Source organism: Aythya marila (assembly GCF_965140915.1).
Source record: "Aythya marila genome assembly, chromosome: 3".
NCBI lineage: Eukaryota > Metazoa > Chordata > Aves > Anseriformes > Anatidae > Aythya > Aythya marila.
The window spans coordinates 113,246,166-113,266,983 of NC_139044.1; the positions used below are offsets into that span (position 1 = coordinate 113,246,166).

At 38.2% G+C, this 20,818-nt stretch overlaps 1 protein-coding gene across 1 annotated transcript; it reads right to left on the reverse strand.

Moving 5' to 3' along the window:
* Positions 1 to 768: 768 nt before the first annotated feature.
* On the reverse strand, positions 769 to 18,888 carry LOC309876351 (opsin-5-like; the record flags this gene model as incomplete). Its single annotated transcript, XM_082756514.1, has 6 exons — positions 18,532 to 18,888; positions 11,195 to 11,314; positions 7,536 to 7,706; positions 5,503 to 5,837; positions 2,194 to 2,438; positions 769 to 832 (listed from the first exon to the last, which is right to left on the reverse strand). Exons 1-6 carry the CDS (start codon positions 18,782 to 18,784, stop codon positions 769 to 771), a joined length of 1,188 nt encoding a protein of 395 aa, XP_082612640.1. The 5' UTR covers positions 18,785 to 18,888.
* Between the last annotated feature and the right edge of the window lie 1,930 nt (positions 18,889 to 20,818).

Here is a 20,818-nt window from a genome sequence, read left to right on the forward strand (position 1 = left end):
TTCATTTATGTTTTCATTTTTGTTACAAAGTAACTCATGATTCAACAATATTTAAATGAAACTAGCATTTGAGAAAGAGGTCTTTCCCCTCTAATTCACAAATACTGATCATCTGTGGTACATGTGTGACACTTCTGAACTTGCCTTCACCAAAAGAAATAAAAATCTGAATACTGAAAGACAGAAGTCAAAGTGGTCTTAAGACAGTTTGTAGCCACATGAGTTGGAGAGAGATTCACAAAGGTAATCAGTAGGCTAACATTGCTATATTTATCCAATGGGTGATTCAGAGCCCTGACAAATGGAGTTCTAACTTTGATTTGTCCTCTAAGGAATCGTTTCTGTTATGCTCCTATTCTCCAGTGATTGTACTAGGAACTCAAGGAAATTGAATTTAGCAAACTAAAACTGGCCTGTGTGAATAGTTTCCCTTTCTTGAGGGAAAACATCACTGAAATATCACTTCTGTTAATGCTCAAAAAAAAAAAAAAAAAAAAAAAATCCCAAGCAAACAAAAAATATATTCACTCTGAAGTGAATGCAATTTCTTTTATACAAATGAATCTTCTTTGTTTCTTCCATTTCTGAAAACTTAAAATATTTGCCCAGCTCTAATCACACTGCTTTAGTTAGGATGGAAAGAACTACATTGTACTGGGAAGTAAAATAAAAATGTCATCATGTTTTAATTTATTTACAGAAAGAGGAATTTGAGATGGTATGACTGTTTGTCATCAGGTTTTCATTTGCTGTATACGAAATGAGCCTTCATACATCCAGTTGGGTTTCATTCATTGCCGTTGAATCTCTGTGTGAAGATATGGTATACATCCTGCGGGAAGGAGAAAGCATAATCATGTTGCTTGAAACGAGAAGAACTTTAGGAAGAACTTCTTTACCAAAAGGGTTGTTAGACACTGGAACAGGCTGCCCAGGGAAGTGGTGGAGTCACCATCCCTGGAAGTCTTTAAAAGACGTTTAGATGTAGAGCTTAGGGATATGGTTTAGTGGGGACTGCTAGCGTTAGGTCAGAGGTTGGACTCGATGATCTTGAGGTCTCTTCCAACCTAGAAATTCTGTGATTCTGTGATTCTGTGAGATAACAATTAAGTTCCTAATTCTGGGAATTTGTTTTTCTAGAACATTGTCTTCGCTACACAGGCCTAGAGTTCTTGCATTTATCATGAGATACTAGATGAAACCTCCTTTCTTCTTTGGAGTGATAACTTGGAAGTTAAACACAAATCCAGCCTCCAAAGATACTTTGAAGGTTACTTCAGGTTTGTCTCTCTTTTGCATAAAACTGAAGAGGGATCTTTGGTAAACTATATCTTTGTTACCTCAAATAAACATATACAACCTATATAAACTCCATATACGGATGAGATAAATCTGAACAAAAGATTATAGAATAATCTGCTAAGGCATACTGTGCAAGTTTGAGTATCAACTTGTTCTCTGGACAATACATTTAAAAAGTGCTGGAATTGTTAAGGCTAAAAAATGAATGATGGCATAGGCCTTCATGCCTCTGATACATACATACTGAGTCATGTAAGTTAGAGGCTTTAGAAACAAATTATTCTCCTGAAATTCTATGAAATTCTAGTCACTTAAATCAGTTAGAGCATCTGTGGCCTTTATTGCAGGCTACACTGACACTAATATTCAACATTATGTTGTTATTATTCTATCATGAAGGATAGTTTTCTGTCATAAGACAGAGCTAGAAGCAATTTTGCACCATTGACGATTAGTGTTTCCATGAAGGTGGTCTGCACAGATTTTGCCACAAAGTTATAAATACAGCAAAGGCCTTTTTTGAGTTTTTATAACATTTTGATTTATGAAAAAGAGAAAAGGAACAGGAGGAGAGCACTGTTCCAAAAACCACTAAAACAAATGGTTTTATTTTTCAACTATAATAATTATTAATAAAGTTGCAGCTTGATATATAAGAAAAAAAAAATCTAAAAAACTTCTTGCTTCTGTTTTTACAGGTAGAATCACTTCACAAATTCCATGACAAGAAAGACCATGGTCAAAAACAAAGGCCATGCCCTCCCTACAAAATAAAATAAAATAAAATAAAAATAAAAATAAACAGCCATGACTCTTGGCAGACTTTATGTTCAGTAATTTTTGCAAACACTGTGTACTGAAATATATTCTACATCTCAGAGAAGAAATTACCTCAGTTTCTTCAAAGAGTTTTTCTTCTGCAGTGTCTTCAATCCACCTGACCGGCAACAGGCAAACTTACAATCAATGACCTGGTAAATAATTGGGTTGTACATGGCTGCTGACTTTGCAAGCAGAGTTGGTACCACTGAAAACTGAATAGGAACTGAATCTGGCTGTCCAAAGGCTGACCACACAGAGACCACAGCGTAAGGGATCCAGGCAATGAGGAATCCTGCACAGATCAACATTGCCACCTTGTGAGAGGAAAAGAGAAAAGAGAAAAATAAATTAATCTTGCACAGTTGTCCTTACTGACAGCACTGCACAGAGCTTGGCAGATTGCAAGGGAGCAGGCAACAGAATGAAAAAGAAAAATTATAACTTGTTTGAAATAAATTTGCAATGTGAACAAAAAATGTATCCTGCTATATTTCATTTTCCTAGATACAAAGGTGGGTTGCAAACACCTAATTCTGCATACATGGAATTATTAAAGACACTGGTACACACTGTCCCCAGAGAGCAGAGCTCAGCACCTGCCCCTCCGCTCCCCTTGTGAGGGAGCTGCAGGCCGCCATGAGGCCTCCTCTCAGCCTGCTCTGCTCTGAACAAACCAAGGTACCTCAGCTGCTCCTCATACATCTTGCCCTCTAGACCCTTCACCATCTTCACAGTCCTCCTTTGGACATTCCCTAATAGTTAAATGTCTTCCTTATATTTTGGCACCCAAAACTGCACATAATACTTGAGGTGAGGCTGCACCAGTACAGAGTAAAGAAAGACAATTGCTACCCTGGAAAAAAAAAAAAAAAAAAAAAAAAAAAAAAGTCTATTTTCCATTTCAGAACAAAACAAGAGTGCCTTGGGAAAACAAGTTATTAAAATAAATTAATTCAGCGCAAGTCCTCCAGATTCTGAGTCCTTTAAAATCAGATTTGATAGATCATAAAAAGAAAGTCTTTGAAGAAGTTTCGAGGACTGAAGGACTGAAATCTTGATGGCATGTGGGAGTGCCTCTACAGGTGAATTGTTTTAGAGGGATATGTTCCTGTCTAAGTCTAATATACCTCCCTCTTCTGTAACACACAGAATCAGTCACTGAGGCAAGAGCAAAGGGAATTAGAAAAAGAAGATAATTCTTTTATTAGAATAATTAAAGAAAAAACAACTTAATAAAAGAAGAGATTGCAACACCCTGATCTAATGCAGGGCTTCTTCCTCTCTCACAGGCTGTGCTTACATCCCACAGAGAAGGCACCAAAATGCAGTGGAACTAATAACCTGCCACAAGGATGGGCATTTGCTGAATTTTGCTGAATGAGCTTCACCTGCTTTCAACCAGGAGAGAGTCTATGGCCTTCCACTAGAATAATGTCAACCATTTAAATTTATTTCAAGACAAATATGGAAAAAGTGAACATGAAGTCATTCAAGAAGACAAGAGATGTCAAGTCTCTGTGAATACTTATTTCAGCAGACAAAACATCAGTATAGTTCTGTGTAAGACAGAATTGAAACTACCGGGAATTTAATTGAGAGTGATAACACTAGCACAATATCTAGTTTTCTTTTTCCTTACACTTAGCATGGATTTCATACTCCATTAAAATCTCCAGATGCTCTGAAAAGCAAATTTCTACTGAACTTTTGGATTACGTTCCTGATACATTTACTTTATCCAAAGCAATCTATCTCAGACACATCCTGATATAGCTTCAAATGACATCATGCAATAATACATACTGAAGAACATATGCCATTATACTGCTGCCATTGATCAACTGTTGTTATGCACCCAGACTGACAGTATCATTTATGCATTCATTTGGAATAAGGCAATTAGCAAAACTGCAACAAAAAGTCATCAGAAGGCACAATTTTTTTTGGATCTTGTGGAAACTTTTGTGGACCTTCTGGTTCCACATCCTGATGGTAATATATCTGACAGTGAAATTTTATTCATTTATGCCTCTTCGTTTTCCAACACTGAAGAAATAATGTGTGTGAGCTATGGATCTCAAACATAGTTTGTTTTAGAAATAGTCCTGTGGAGTTAGATGGGTTGTGTTGGAGACTCGTTGTCTGTATTTACACACACACCAACTACACAGCTGGTCCAAGATAATGTTCTCCACTGTATATCCAAGTGGGAAGCAAAAATTACTATTTTTTGACTCAAATCACATTGAAGTTTTACAAGACAACTACCATATGACAAAATACAAAATAAAAGAATAAAAATAAAAATTTGATGCCCTAAATCAAACATTTCCACCGTTCTTTAAATGAAAGGTGATGAATAACTGCAAAACAGTACAGTAATGAAGGAACCATTTTAAACACAAGTATGGTTTTATCAGGAGTATTGGCAGCCCTGACCTTACTGACAGCTCAGTTATGTTCCAACATAAAGTCACACACTGCTGTACATTACATAAGTTTATGTTTAACCCCTTAAAAATGAAATAAAATAAATGTTCGATCAGCCAAGAAAAGGATGTTGCTTGTCTCCTTCTTGGCCTGGTTTGCAGAGGCTGGGGAATCTTTTACAACTAAGAAACATAGTTTTGTTTGATAAAAACTTTTACCTTGAGAGATTTCCCAGCACTATAACTAGTATAATCAGCAAGGATCATGATTGTTACCACTGTGAAACAGAAAACAGACTAAATCAGAAAGGGAAAATAGGAAATGGTCTTAGATGGAAAACAGATTTGCATTGGAATGCATTTTTATCAGTGGCTCATGGTTGAACCTAAATGATAAATTATCTTCATAAAAACAATTGCAATATCACAGGAGTGAGTTTGGTTCACATCTTTATTCAAAGAGGAATACAAACAGTCTAAAAGTTTTATTTCTCTGATACAATAATCTGCTTTCTACCTGTTTTCCTGTTATAATTCCTGAGCACCTCTAATGCCTTAAAATAATTCTTTACAACTATTTCTGAAAGAAAAGGCAGTTTTGTGATGGGTAATAGGGCCACAGAGAGATGACATAGCTTGTGCAACATCACACAGGAAGGTAGATCTTCAGACTGAATCATAATCTCAGGGACTCCAAATCTCAGAATCACATAAAAGTGGTTCAGTTTTCAGGAAGCTCTGGAGGTTTTTTGGCCCAATCTGAGTGCCCTGAACACAAAATTATGTTTCAGCTCTTGTCTTTTCCCATCTTGACAGTAATGGGGGAGAAAGCTGGAAAAATCACTTTCAGATCGTACTATCACTCAGCATAGGATAGCATATTGCTGACATTTTCTAAGCATACTTTTATGATCTGACAGAGCAAATGGAGTTAAATCTTCTTACTTACCTTGGTCAGCTTCATTTCAAGTATGTGGCTGTTCTGGATCCTGGTGTCATAGTGAGCAACCTCTTTGGTGGATGACTTGACTTTTAAAATGATTTTAACATAGGAAAACACAATCACTGCAGTTGGGAACAGGAGGCAAAAGAAAAGAATACTCAGAATAAAAGCCTGCCCAGCCACTGAAGCCTGTGCCAGCCACCAGTCCAGAGTACACGAGGTCCCAAAAGGCTCAGGAGCATAGCTTCCCACTCCAGCAAAAGGCACCGTTGCCCAGAACGTTGCATAGGCCCAAATTATTGCCAGACAAATAAAGGCATGGTGTCTCTTAAGCCAAGTACCTGGAAGACAATTTAAGAGTTACAACTAGACAAGTTACAAACAAGAGTTACAAGGTCCATATATATTTGACACAATTAAACTCATCATTCTACACGTTCAGTAAGAGCTTGTTCAGCTGTTTGACAACAACCTTTGTAGGGTTCATTTCACCTCCTCACATGTTTCTATACTGACCCCTGAGCTGACCACCCAGACCCACTTTGTACCTCATGGAACGAAATACATGCCTGTAGGAAGGGCTCCACCTGGCATTATTTTAGGTCTCTACTTTAGGCTGTGATGATTTACAACCTACAAGTCTATATAAGAACAATCCAAACAGCTAGCTCAGCAACAATCATAGGAATTCCCCTTATATTGGGGGGGGGGAGGGGTTATTCCCTCCCAATAAAAGAAAAACATCTTTTCCAACCTGTGACAACATCCTTTAACTGAGAAGACTGAAGCATATAATACTTTATATTCAAGAGATATATGATATTGATGCATATGGTGATAACAGCTTTCATTGTTAAATTCATTTCCTCCTCTCAAGATCCAACTCCTTATTAGAGAGATAATGTCACATTTATTATGACCTATTGCACATCCAAATCTCTTAGATGTTCTAAATTCTTTGCCACGTATCTTAAAATAATTTAGGCATCTAAAGAGGAATACTTTTGTGTATCAGACCACAAGACCTTGAAAGATGTGCAGTACTTGAGCCAGTTAACATTAATAGACCTTGATAAATACAAAATGATTTATCTATGAGTGATTACCGAAACTCATGTCTTAAGTAGATGGATAACAGCAAAAAGGATATGTCCAGTAATACAAATTTAGTTACAAATATAGTTGAGATTACTTGGGTCATGAAATATGTTTATTTTATATGTGCATTCCTCTCTATATTTAACAACAGCATTTTGGAGAGCTTAAGTATGATTTCAGTCTAGAAACATTGCACTACAATGACAGGATAAAAAGCTTAAGATGCTTAATTTATCCAAGGAGAGGGTTTCTGCCACCCAGCAAATGAAATGTAACAGGATCCAACAGCTGACTATTAAGTTAGAACTTGACCTTTTTTAGAGGGACTAATCAACCATCAGTACAATTTACTCAAAATTACTTTATATCTTAAACAGAAGACTAGCTACCTTAATGATATCATTTAGTTCAACAGAAATTCTGTTTTTGATTCAGAAACATTTAGAATCATAAAATATACTGAGTGGGAAGGGACCCACAAGGGTCATGAAGTCCAACTGCTGACTCCACACAGGGCAGTCTGTAAGTTAAACCATGTATCTAAGAATATTGTCCAAAAGCTTCTTGAACACCAAAAGGCTCAGGGCCATGACCACTTCCCTGGGGAGCCTGCTCCAGTGCCTGACCACCCTCCAAGTGAAGAATTTCCTCCTAATATTCATAATTACATTATGTAGAAAGTTGGCAGAGATGACCAAAGCAATTGTTTCTAGTCATGTAAATCCTTCACTCCCTCATATATTTGTATCTTATTTGTTTTGTATTTTGTTTTTTTTTCCTCTTATTTCACTATGTGGAAGTGAAAAATAATTTCTAAATGTTCCGTTTCCTTACCCCTTTTGCTCACACACAGCTCTAATGTCCTAGGTTTTCTTGGCTGGGAGAGAGTAGGGGGAGGTTAAGCAGGGGGATAGTGTTACTTTATAGTTTTTCTTCCTTACCATAAGACAAGTGACAGATTTTTAGGTATCTATCCAGGCTGACAGCTGTCATGGTAATAAGGCTCCCACAGCCAAAGAAGAAACCAGCCCATCCATACCAACGGCAGCCCATCCATCCAAACACCCAGCGGTGAGAAAAGAAGGAAATGATACTGAAGGGCTTTCCTACAACTTCAAGAGGAGAAAAGAATGTCAGTTGACTGATAAAATCCATAACTGATTACATCATCCTTTTTTTTTCAGTAGAACAAGCCCTCCTCTTTGCCCAAAACTAACACCAATAAAAATGTTGAGAGTGGCAAGAGGGCTTCAGGGCACAATAGATGTGATTGAGCTGTGTGCCTTCTGTCCACAGGACTAAGCCAAAGACAGCTGTAGCTAGATCTCATAACATCTACACTGTGGTAGGATGAGTCAAACCTGCAGTATGTGTTGGAAACAAGTGCTTCACTGCAGAGCACATGAACCAAAAGTAAACCCACACTTGGGAACTAAGCATGTACAAATTCTTCCCATAGAAAAACTTCAGAGTATGGTTTAAGTCCACTTGTAAACACATTCCAGTACGGTTGATGAGTAAGCTTTCACATGATCAGACATAGTACTAGTGAAGCTGCATCCTTATAATCAAGTAAGTGTCTTCAAACACATCATAAAAAATTTGCTTTCAAAGAGGACTTCTGCAAACCTTCCAAAGCCCAACAGTAGGATCCACTCTGTTGTAAAGTGCTAGATTACAAAGGAAGATGGTGCTACAATGGTGCTACTGTCGGAGTGTGGACCTGAGCTGCAGAATGGCTTCAGCTCCTGTCCATACCACACTCTTCCTAAGTGACTCTCAGCAAGTCACCTGGCCACAGACAGTCAAAAATTTTAAGCATCCCCAAATGGAAGGTAAATACCTAGCTATTTTGGAGATGCTGCCCTCATGACTCCTTAGCTCAGTTTTGCATTTGTAAAAATGGAAGGTGCATGATGAAAGAAGTCAGGTAAGGTCATAGGCTGTTCCATTCTTGCCTTAAAACAGACTAACATTATTCAGAGTCTTCGTAGATATCAGGAGAATTAGAAAGTTTGCAAATCGTGATTTGCTAGCTGGAAACCTCCACCTCCTGATTTTTGTTGTTTTTGGTTTTTTTTTGTTGTTTTTTTTTTTTTTTTGGTTGGTTGTTTTTTCTGGGTTGTTGTTTTTTTTTGTTTGTTTGTTTGTTTGTTTTTGTCTTAAACTGGATGTACACGAAAATCAGTGGAACAGAAAACTCAGGAACTTACAATCTAGGAACATTGTCATGTTTTCAGAATCCTTCATTTCCACTTACCATTCTGACCTGAAATGCTCAAAAGTCTGAAGGGTTCAACTGCAACACTCAAGCAACATTAAATATTTAACTCCACCTTCCCGTGACTGTATATTCCTGCACAGAAGTTGCCAGAGCACCTCAAGAGAGTTCAAAACTTCTCTGGCTGCCCTGGGCTAGTTTCTCTGGCTGAACCACAATGTCCGTAATGTCATGGTAGCTTGTGAATTGGTCTATAAATAAGGCAGTCATGGTCCTACAAACTGTAATTTCCATAAGGTAACATTCACGGAAATAAGTTCATAAAAATTCACCAAAGTGATCTGAAGTAAATATTTTGGATTGTTCCCAAAAACATTCCATTTAATATCAAAGTGATGTGAAATAAAATATTTCCTTTTCATTCCCAACAGAAAATCAAAACATTTTTACTAAAACAAAATCCTTCTGAAAAAGGCTTTTACTCTGTTTTCTGTGCCAAAAACATCATTAGAAAAAAAAAATCAAAATTAGATGTGTTTTTAAACAATGCCTATTGGGCATCTTTTCTTTTAACATAAGCCTGTAAGGAAAATTCTACCTGACCCTGACGGCTGTGCTTAGGTCATATAAGTACACTTTTATGCAAGCAGAAGAAATATGCTGTAATTTGTCAAGCAAAAACTGACCCCAATGATTAAGGTTTCAAGAAAAACATGAAATACAGCAAGGGTTAGGATATATTCTGAGAGTAAGCAACTTTATTCATGTAAATCATTGCTACCTCTAAAGGACATTTATTTGCACAAAATCAAATTTCTCTTCAGCAACACAGGACTCAGCTTGGCATTAGTGTAAAATGAGGATAATACAGTATTAAACAAGTGCCTAGTGCCACCATGTGGAAATCTACAGGAAGCAGGGCTATTGCAGAACCCATTTCTTGAACAAAGTGCCAAGACAAGCAGGTGATATATAAAGGCTTTGGAAAAAGTCTCATCTCCACTGCAATAGGTCTAAAACCAGAACACATCACATTTCTTGAATTAACATTTTCCATAAAAAAAAAAAAAAAAAAAAAAAAAGGAAGACAAAGGAGAAAGGGCACATTACTTTACCAATCCCAATTATTTTGCGTTACATTTTAACACACAGCAAAATTAAGGCTCCCGTGGAAAACAAGATGACAAAGATAAGTTGTATGCTATTGTTGACAGACCTAGAGAGAAACTAGAAACCTTCATGTTAAGATTCTTGCTTTCATAGCATTCCCAAACTTGCTGTAATTTGTGTGTTTGGCACCAGAATTACTGGAAGCAGTTCCTCAACTATGTGCAGTGGCAGCAGCAACAAGCTTCATCTCTGAGGGGCTGGGAGACATCATTTTATGTTGTTCTGTGCTATTTTAGGCATTTAGAGTATGAAAAAAAAAATGATGGGAAGAAAAGGGTGTACTGGAGCTGAGGACAGGGGTCATGGAATATGTAAAACATAGGGAGCAGATAATTTTGGGAGCATGGGAACATCCTGCCATTTATATTGTAGTGGGGACACTGCATGGTCATGGCTGAGTCACATCAGGCCTTTGTACTCACTGGATTGCCTGCCATCCAAAATATCCTTTCCTAAAGGATGTCCAGCCCTCTCCCTCTCATTTGCATGTAGCCCTGAGCAGCTTAATGAGATTCATGTCAAGAGCCAAAGAAATTATCTTGACTTTCCAGCTTTGCATAAGCCTTTACAAAGCTTTCTACTCTCATTCCAGGGCATCCAGGCTGCCAGGTTGAAGTAGAAATCCCTCTAGGTGGTTGATGTTGCTCTTACTCTATAGACTGAGACAAATGCTTACTTATCTGACATAAAGATAAAAGAGGAAGGTCACTAGCAAGAAAAGCATTAGCTTTGATAGTCTGATGACTGTTAACATTTTTCAAATTTGCTTCCCTCACCCCCATCCCTGCTAAGATTTGGCTTGATATGTATTCTCAAAGTACCTGGATCCCTTCTGTTGCACCCTACAGCAAGAAATTGCAATTTTCTTCAATACTAATGCAAATCTATTTCATGCTTATTGTGCCAGGATGTTCATGGAAGCTGTCTTTGAAGGTCTGCACAGTCCTGAGGTGAACATGAGCTTTACCTGACACAGAATTGACAAATCCAACCCTATTTTCTCCTCCATACTTTTCACTTATTTTCATCAAGTTGTTCAAGAATGTTGTTTTCTATACTTCTTTCCTATTCATATACAGATAAGAGAGCAGAAATATCAGTAACAAAAGGCACTTGGGGTTTTTTAGGACTTCCAGAGGACCGTCTCTTTCTGATGCCAGAAAGAATGGTGGGATAGTAAAAATTAATAAAAATATGATATGAAATTACCTGAAATGCCCAGATCACACACTGCTAAATTAACAGTCATTATTTCAGCAGGTCTCAACTTCTTTTTTCGCTTTGAAGACATAAAAATAACGTACCCGTTTCCCAGAGTTGAAAGAATCCCTATAATAAAAAAGAAAAGGAAAAAAAATAAAGGTAGAGTTCTCCTTAAAAACAGCAATATCCCATCTTCCTTGTGAAATTCTCTGGTATTTTCAGCCTATCTCTTTAGTCCCATATTTTACTCTGAAACATGATCATCTCATCCTCATTGTACAGCTCATAGAGACATCTACTGCAGATATCTCCCACCCACAACAAATGTTATTTTCCTCTCTGCAGCAAGACATTGCCTTCACTACCTGAGCCTGCAAAGCTATTGAATGAATGCATATAAAAGAAATCCCATAGTTCCTCTGTTCTCATCAATCCCCTTTGTCTCACAAGTGTTCATAAAGCCACAAGAATAAAACTAAACTGTCTAATCACAAGGACCCCAATCTCTGAACAGCCTAAATTTTATTCTACACTATAATAAGAGGTTGAAGGATACATTTCTAAAATAATGAAAAATATTTAGATCAATATGACATCTCAAATTTTCCAATAAAAATAATTTATATCACAATAAGAAAGAAAAAAAAAATCTTGATGGTAACTTCCATCTGGAATTCAGTGCATTAAAAGAGATCCTGTTCATATTGTTTGGTCTCTTTTTTAGCCATATCACCATCTAAGACCCATAGAGCCCCATGCTGCAGGTGGTTGATCATCCGTGGAGCTAATCACACTGATACCTCAAATTCCAGGGTTTCCATTTCCCTTAAAGACACCTATTTCTTTACTAATTCATATCTGAAAGAGTTTGGACCCAGAGTGAGTGCTTTGCAGTGAAAAAATTGTAAAGAACACAACTTCTATTTCAGAAAGCAAGAGTCTCACCCCTACAGATACTGCAGTTTCCATCACCCTGTGCTCTTACTTGAATTGGGTGTAAATGGCCAGATTTTGGCAGTGGGGAGGCTGCAGTGGCCTCCATGGAGTGAGGATGGAGTTGCCTGGTGGAGCCCTGTGGAGTTACTGCCAATTCCAGCCAACTCCACTGTGGACACACTACAGGCAAAACTGGGCCAGGCAGAGGAGTTTGTGGCACTTCTGTGAAGGTATATTTGAGAAAAGGAGCTAAACATCAAGAGAAATAAAAGAGAAAGCAGGAGTGCCTTCATGGTGCAGCTGGTGACACCCAAAGGGACCGTGACCCATGGAGGCCTCATGCCTGAGACATGTAAGTGCAAGGTCCTTCCAAGTGCAAGGTGCTGCCACTGGGCCAGGCCAATCCCAAGCACAATTACAGGCTGGTCAGAGGATGGACTGAGAGCAGCCCTGAGGAGAAGGACCTAGGGGTGTTGGTTGATGAGAAGTTTGACGTGAGTGTGCATTTGCAGACATAAAAGCCAAACTAATCCCAAGCTACATCAAAAGCAGCAAGGCCAGCAGGCCAAGGGAGGTGATTCTACCTTCTGCTCTGCTCTTGTGAGACCTGGAGTGCTGTGCTCAGCTCTGGAAACCCCAGCACAAGAAGGGCATGGAATTATTAGAATGAGTCCAGAGGAGGGCCATAAGGATGGTCAAAGGGCTGGAGCACTTCTCCTATGAAGACAGGCTGAGAGAGATGGGGTTGTACAGCCTGGAGACAGAAGGCTCCAGAAATGCTTTAGAACAGCCTTCAAGTACCTAAAGTGGGCCTGCAGGAAAGCTAGGGAGGGATTCTGTTGGGTGGGAGTGGTAGGACAGGGAGTAATGGATTTAAACTAGAAGAGAATAGGTTTAAATTAGATATAAGGAAGAAATTCTTTACTCTGAGGGTAGTGAGGCCCTGGCACAGGCTGCCCAGAGAAGCTGTGGATGCCCCATCACTGGCAGTACCCAAGGCCAGGCTGGATGGGGCTGAGGGCAGCCTGGGCTGGTGGAAAGTACCCCTGTCCATGGCAGGGGGCTGGAAGTAGGTGATCTTTAAGGTCCCTTCCAACCCAAACCATTCCATGATTCTGTATTCTAAGAAGAAGACAAAGAAGAAAAGAGTGACCTCCTTTTCTTTATCTCTCCCTATCTAAGCTTTCTCACTTTTGCTCTTCCTATTTCCTCTCCCATCTCACAGTGAGGGCAGTGAGCAAGTGGCTGGAGGGGTGCTTGGCTGCCACCTGGAGCCAAGCCTCCACACTACTATATATATAAAAAAAAAAAAAAAAAAAAGACCTAAATAACCCAGTTTTCCTCTGCTGATGAGACAGCAAAATCATTTTTCATGGTGCCTTCCAACACATTGTGCTGGTGGTGCACACTCAGCTGTATTCCACGTGTTCCAAAAAGAGACTGCAGGTCACCATCCACCTAGCCAAGCTGCCATCTCCAAATACACCACATAATTTTCATCAACTCCTCTTTCTCAGGAATTAGACCTCAGGAATTAAACAGGTATTTTCTTTTGCCCAGCAATGAAATGATCATCTTGCAAAGGTGCCGTGTTTTTCCATAACCAAGAAACCAAACCTGGGAACATCTGTGAGGCAGAGAAAAATGGCTTCCAGCAGCTAAAACCAGACTATTTCACAAGAAATATGAGGGACTGCAGAACTGAAGGTTTAGTGAACTCAGAAGAAAGGTACTTTGATTCCGAATTTTTCAGTAATGTGTAATTGGAAACACTAATCTAATTGGAAACATCTAATTGGAAACATCTAATTGGAAACACTTCCTATTTTTATACTGCAAGTATTGCTTTCTGGAATATTAAAAAAAAAAATTAGAATAAATATTATAACAGAAGTTGGCTTATCCTTTAATCTTGGGTTTTCTCAGCAAATTTGATTTATCTTTGGTGAATTAAGTTTAAAGCACATCCCATTTTTATGGCTCTGCAAATTTAATCTAAATTATAAGTAGATACAGATATTCGTTTGATTTTTTTTTTCTTTGCAGCTAAGTGAATCACTTTCAGTGTTGCTGAGTATATTTCATATATCTTAATCTTTTTATACCCATTTTTATCTCCAGTGAAATTAAGGATACCTAGTGTGCCATCATTTTCTTTGAAAGACCTTTCAAAAACACCTGTCATTGTCCTGAATCTTTTTGAACAGACAGGAAGTCCAGAAAGATTTCTTGATCAAATAAGTCTCTGAAGGAAATTTTTATTATTAATAGCTATATTTCAGATGGTCCCAGTTCACTTTCCTCCTAATCCTACAGCTGGAAGGTATCAAGTGATAATTTAAGTCCCTTTTTGCACCTATCATTTCTGACAGTTGCTTATCTGGATTCTTTTTAAACTCATTTATATTAGAAACTTTACAATCTCTCTAGACAAGTCATCTAATGTTTTAGTTTCCCTGCTATTGAAAAGGTTTTGCTAACAGCTATCTAAAGTCTTTGCTGGTGCAAGCTCCCAGCTCTGGTAGGTGATGGCAGGTTGTGTGCTTGGGCAGAGTCCAGAGTTGGAAACAGGGAACAAAAGACTCTTCAGATATAAAAGAAAGTTTTGTTTTGTTTTGTTTTTCCATGAGGAAAAGATTCAGGGAAGAACTGTCCATGGCAGTGTAACCCTATTACTTATCTCCACACAATGAGCCAAGGATGCAATAGTTAAAAATGTGACACCTGCAGGGAAAGCTCAAGGTACAGATTGGTAACCTGCAGTGAAAGGCAAAAGCACATGAAAGAAGCAATCTGAACAAATAAGACTCCTTTTCTCCTATCTGAGAGGGGTCTAAACCATCAGAAAAAAAAATAATAATAATAATAACAATTCAGGATTTTGTTTGCAATTAAGCTGTTTTATAATAAACCAAGGAAGTGCGCAACAAGTTTGCAAATCAATGGTTACTTGCCATGGGCTTCAGAAGAAGCTGACTGCCAGCAGGTCTCTGCTCGGTAGTGAGTCACCCATATAGTGAATCAATCATATCAGTGATGAAAAAGATAGCAGGGAAGTGACAAGGTAAAAATAATTAGATTCTTAAAAACATGTGTACTGTTTGATTTTTTATTTTTTTAAGGTGATTAAAAAAATACATGTGGAGGTGAACAAGTTAGGATGCTGTCTTACAGAGAATGTAAGGTTTGGTCAAGACCCCTGATTTTCTTTAAAAACAGAGAAATGCATTTTTATCTTTAGAAACTGAAATATTTCAGTTTCTGACCCTAAAAACTCTGCCAACTGTCCTGATAGGATCCCAGTCTTGTTCACTCACTGTGAAGCTTCTTCCCATTTTGAACCATATTTTAAGTCCACCTCTCTAGCTTCAAGCACAAAGATTCCCAATAGTAATTACCACCTCCCAACTTCCCACTTCTCCACAGCTGGTCTCTACCATCAGGATGTCCATTCCAAACATCCTCAGGATAGCAGAGCATTTCTTGAAGGGATCTGCACAGGAAGAGATGCAATTCAGTGGCAGAAGAAGACCAATGATAGGTTTGTTCTGAACCACAAGTTTTGATAAGAAGACAGAGACATACTGTCAATGGATGCTCCAGCTGTTTTCCATTTCTACTGATAATGCAGTTAACAAAGTAAATCAAACACGTCTGCAATACTGCACAGTTACCACAACTGTGCCCAAGAGCTATTTAGGCACATAGCTTTTGCTTACTTCTTTGAATACTTGGGAGTTGTGATTATCTACAAGGCTGCCAATTAAAGACCTCAGCAAGCCTGTCATGTGAAATTTGAGCACAGAATCATTTAGGTTGGAAGAGACATCTAAGATCATCTGGTCTATCTTTTAACCTAGTACCCTTGCTAAGTCCACCATGTCAGTGAATTATTTCACTGAGCTACAATTCCTTCCCTGCTACCTCAAACAGAGACCTTATCCACCACCTAACATATCTGCACAGCAGTTCATGTTGCAGCAAAAGGAGTGGGGACTCTGAACTTGTAGAAATCAGCTTAGTGGTAAAGAAAATTCAGGGTTATTTTTGTCTGAAGAAAGTAAAATAGCCATCTAGAGATTTTCCTGGGAACAACATGAGTTAATTTTCCTCTAACTTCTCATATTTTTGTATGGCCCAGGATATTATTAAAATGTTGTCATCCACCTACACATGAATGAGTTATAAAATAAGGGTTGGCACAATGACAGGAGCTAGTGTGAGGTATAACCCACACTTAAAACATTAGCCCAAACAAAGTCCTTTTTTTTTTTTTTTTTTTTTTTTTTTTTAAAGTAAAATGTGTTTAAGACTACTTCTCCCCAGCTATGCACAAGCAGAGAAGGAAGACATAACCTTGCTTCATCTATCACTTCTGTTTAGTACCCTCCTTTATTACCTGAGCTCTTATATTAGAGGCTGATTTGTAATTCTTCTTTAATGATAAAAAGCATAACACTCTCCTTTTTCAAACAAACCCCTGTGAATAGTTGTATACTTCTCTCAGCCTCTGGCTGAGAAGTAACATCCATTACTGAATTGCAGTGTCAAAAACACTGCTGGTCAAAAACTGGTCTAAAAAACATGAAACCAGTTAAACCAGTTGCCATAGCTGAAATGGCAGAGGGCACGGCTGACCAACAACCAGGCAATGATTGCTTGAAATCATTGCAATGAAAAAAGTTACACATATAATCAATAGATAAGTTATTTATAAGCCCTTTTTAACTATAAAGCCAGTCTCCTCACACTCCTCACTTAAGACTACATCTGCATGGTTGGGGTTTGGCTTTTTGCTGGAAATTTATGATTTCTTGCCTTTGCCTTAATTTGAGTCTCTGCTTTTCAAGATGTTTTGCACCTGGCAGGGTTATTTGGAACTGAAAAAATCTATATTAAATACAGCCCATATAAATAGGCAATATAGTATACATTGGTAGAATTAATTTCAGCTCCTCTGACATAATTTTAATGGGATTAAAAGTAAGTTTGCTTAACTGAGCAAAAAAGACTTGAGGGGGGTTATTTTGGACAGTTCAGTGAAGAAATCTCCTTGCACAGTAGCTATAAAAAATATTATTTATATTATACATATATAAAGAATCTGAAGAGTTAAGATACATACAAAATGATGCATGAATACTGAAAACAGCACAATGATATTAAGCAGAGCAGAGCTACAGCTTCACTTATCAGCTCTATCATTCTGAATTCTTTTTTCACTAAAGACATAAACAGAAGGCTGGTGAGAAATAAGTGTTATTCAAGCCTTTGTCAGACTTCCACAGTAGAAAATAAAATTAGATTACTCTTAGATGAGTCAGAGGAAAGGCAGTAAAAGAGGCATGCATGCAAAATAGTGAATGAGAAACATGAAGGTAGGACTGAAATGTCTTTGTGTTTTGTGTACAAGTAGAGTTAGAGAATGAACCCAAAAGAAATCAATGGGAATGAATATCCTGTATATCCTGTTTTTAACTGTGGGGTTCAGGTTTCTGAGACCCGGTGCACAGTTTGGTGTGGCACTGTTACACAACCTGGGCTTGGCTTTACTGAGAAAACAGTGGTTGAGCTGTGAGAAAGTAAATCAGCTAAAGCCATAAAACACAAGGAAACCCTAATCAAAACCACAAAAAGAAGTGCAACTGCTAAGGCAAGTTAGAAGCTCAAGTATTTGAGAGCAAAAGCATTGACAAAAAAAAAGAAGGAAAAAAAAAAAAGTCAGTGCTCCCCAAAAGGCAAAAACTCAGATCGTAAATCAGCAAGAACAAGGACTTGCTTATTCTTAGAAGTAATGGAGAACAGTGTTTCCCAACTGAATGACAATTGCCTGGCATATGAATGAACCTAGCTATCATCTCTGTGCACTAACCAATAAATAATTGCATTTATTCTGCTTACAAAGTCACTTTGCACATGGTGAAAGACTCCAAAACAAAATGTAGGTGAAGATCGTGGGCAGAAAATGCTGTTTGATATAGTAAGTAACAGAGGACAGCTGATGTCAGGAGCTGAGCAAGGTTTGAGCAAACACATCTGAGGATGTTCTTTCTTGATGCATGGGCACATGAGAAAGACTTTGAAAATCCACACAGTGTAAGAGAAGAAGACATCTCTGGTCAGGAACGATTAAACTGCAGGCTAGCAACCTATCATTAGAAATAAAAGGTTTCTTCACTTTTCACTGGAAGGTCCACTAGTTTTCATGTTTGACCAGCTGGAGCAGCATTGTCTGTTGACATTAACCATATTTCTAATATCTTCCCTCCTCTCCCTCCTAGATTTTTCTTTCTGGTATGGCTATGCAATTACACATCTAATGCACTACAGCTTCTACCTTCTTTGTGAATGCCTGCAAGGATTCAGTGACATATTCATATTTCAAAGTTGAATTAAAAAATCATTACCAATTACTGTCAAATAAAACCCAGCTATGATGTCAGCTTCTCTAGAAAGCTTTGATGCGAAGGGGTCTTCCTTCTGTAGGTAGTGTGGGAGGTACTCTTCCTGGGAGGAAGCGTTGTGATCTGATGCCATCCCATTCATGACCAGATCAATGTCTGGGGAAAAAAAAAAAAAAGAAAAAAAAAAAGGAAGAACAGAGTATGCAATAGATAACACATGCCACAAGAAATTGTGAAGATAATTTTCTTCATACATAATATGTTTCCTCCCATCTCCATTGCTGTTCTACCAGCTCCCAGGGCATTTCATGATCCAATTCAAAATTGCATAAAGCATTCTGACATATTTTATTTCAGGCCTTTATTTATCCCAGAATGTCATGATTCATATTGCAATCACCATAGTAATCCATGCGAGCAATATCTAAAAACCAGTGTGTTCTGGCATGCAAGCCAGGTTCTCTGAAGTACCTTCCCCGAATATCTTAAGGAGCTTCATGTTTCCAGACAAGTGACCCAGAAGAGTGACCTAAGACTGAGAATCTGGGAAAAAGAAGTAGGGCAATTGCTGATGTCTGAATAGCTTCATAGTCCAATGTGTTAATGCATGCTGAACTTAATGTCTTTATCTATATGCACTGTTCTTATAATCCCGAGAAACCAGGAATTATCAGTTAGACAGTCCTAGCAATTTCTTCATATCCTGAGGGGCACTGTCTACAGACTGGAGCTGTGCAAATTTCACAGTAAAAAGAAGAGCTGTATCTATAAATTATCCTTAGAATTATTTAGCTGGGTTCTCATGTAAATAACTTCACATGATTATGGCTATAAACACTAATTGGTATTATGGTTATGAAGAAGCAGCAGGAGTATTAAATAAGACTCACCTAGGCAGGCTGGTTAAGTTTCCTACTTCTTTTGGGGGAAAATGGTGAAATGAGCTTAAGATCAATAAGGTGAACCCTGATAAGAGAAAAATACGTGTAGAATCTGGCAGACATCCTTGCAGGTTGAGAAGCTGACACTAGACCAGTATAGACTGGGTTGTTGTCTACAGGTGCCTCTTCTTGACCCTGAATGTAGCAGGACTCCACAAGGTGTCTACCTTTAAGCATCTCAAATGAACATCAGGTGTCCATGCTTAGGCAGTTGAATTGAGCTCTGTATCTACATTAGGATGCAAGGTATCCTCATGGATACCTGGAAACTAAAGCATGTTTTTCTCTTGTAGATACCCATGACAAAAACATCAGATTTGGATAAGATAAATCCTATCTGTGGTGTCTAATTTACAGGGGCTTAAAGTTCAGAAGATCAGTGATACCCTTAATATTAAACAAACAAACAAATAAAAAACAGTTTTGCTTTGCCTGGCCAGTGCAGAATTAGGCCTGTTTCCTGGTATGAAGAAAGACTGGCTCTTACTGTTAACTTCATACACTGCTGCTGATCAAGGAATGCTCATGCACATTTAAGCAAGACAAGAGGGAAAGAATCATTTTATTTAACTTTACTGCAAAGGTGAGAGAGAAAAAAGTGCTGCCTTTAACACCTAACATTTTTTTTTCCTCCAGAGGAGACAAATAGTGTTTTTGTTGAAAAAGACTTACCCCACCTCCTTGATCTCAGATATATGTGTATTCCCTCACCTTCCACGTCAGAGCTCTCCAACATGCAGCCAAAGATGCTGCAGTTCAGACGTGTTTAAAGAATTCAGAGATACTCAATATTCCCCTAGAAAAGCATTTCATTATTTAACCAATTCTCTGTCTCTTCTGCATCCTGAAGGCAGACAGTCTTCTCACTAACAGCCCTGTGTGGCCACAGACATACCTGATGACACCTACCTACAACTAAAGTACCCATATCTCCCTCCCTGCTGTCCCTCAAACTTTGGGGAAAACAATAAATAAGCAAACAAATAAACAACAACAATAATGAAAAATTCAATTTATGAGGATCAGGCCTTGGGTGAACATTACCATTCCATGGGAGAAACCAGGTTTGATAAGATTTGAGTTTGATAGAAATAAGTATTGAAGTGTTTGGGGGCTTCTTCCTTTCCTGAGCCATGTTAAAATTTCCCACTCAACTTATTATTTGGTGGCTCATGAGGACAATATCATTTATTTTGTAAGTATGCATGAAAGAGTACCTTTAGAGAAGAAGTCTCAACTTCTTTACATGCTATCCCTAGCCAGAAACTCAGTCATTAGACTCTTCAACCTGCCTCTGAAGGAAAGGTGCAGATTTCCAAACAAGTCACGGCTACAAGGTGGAAGGAATA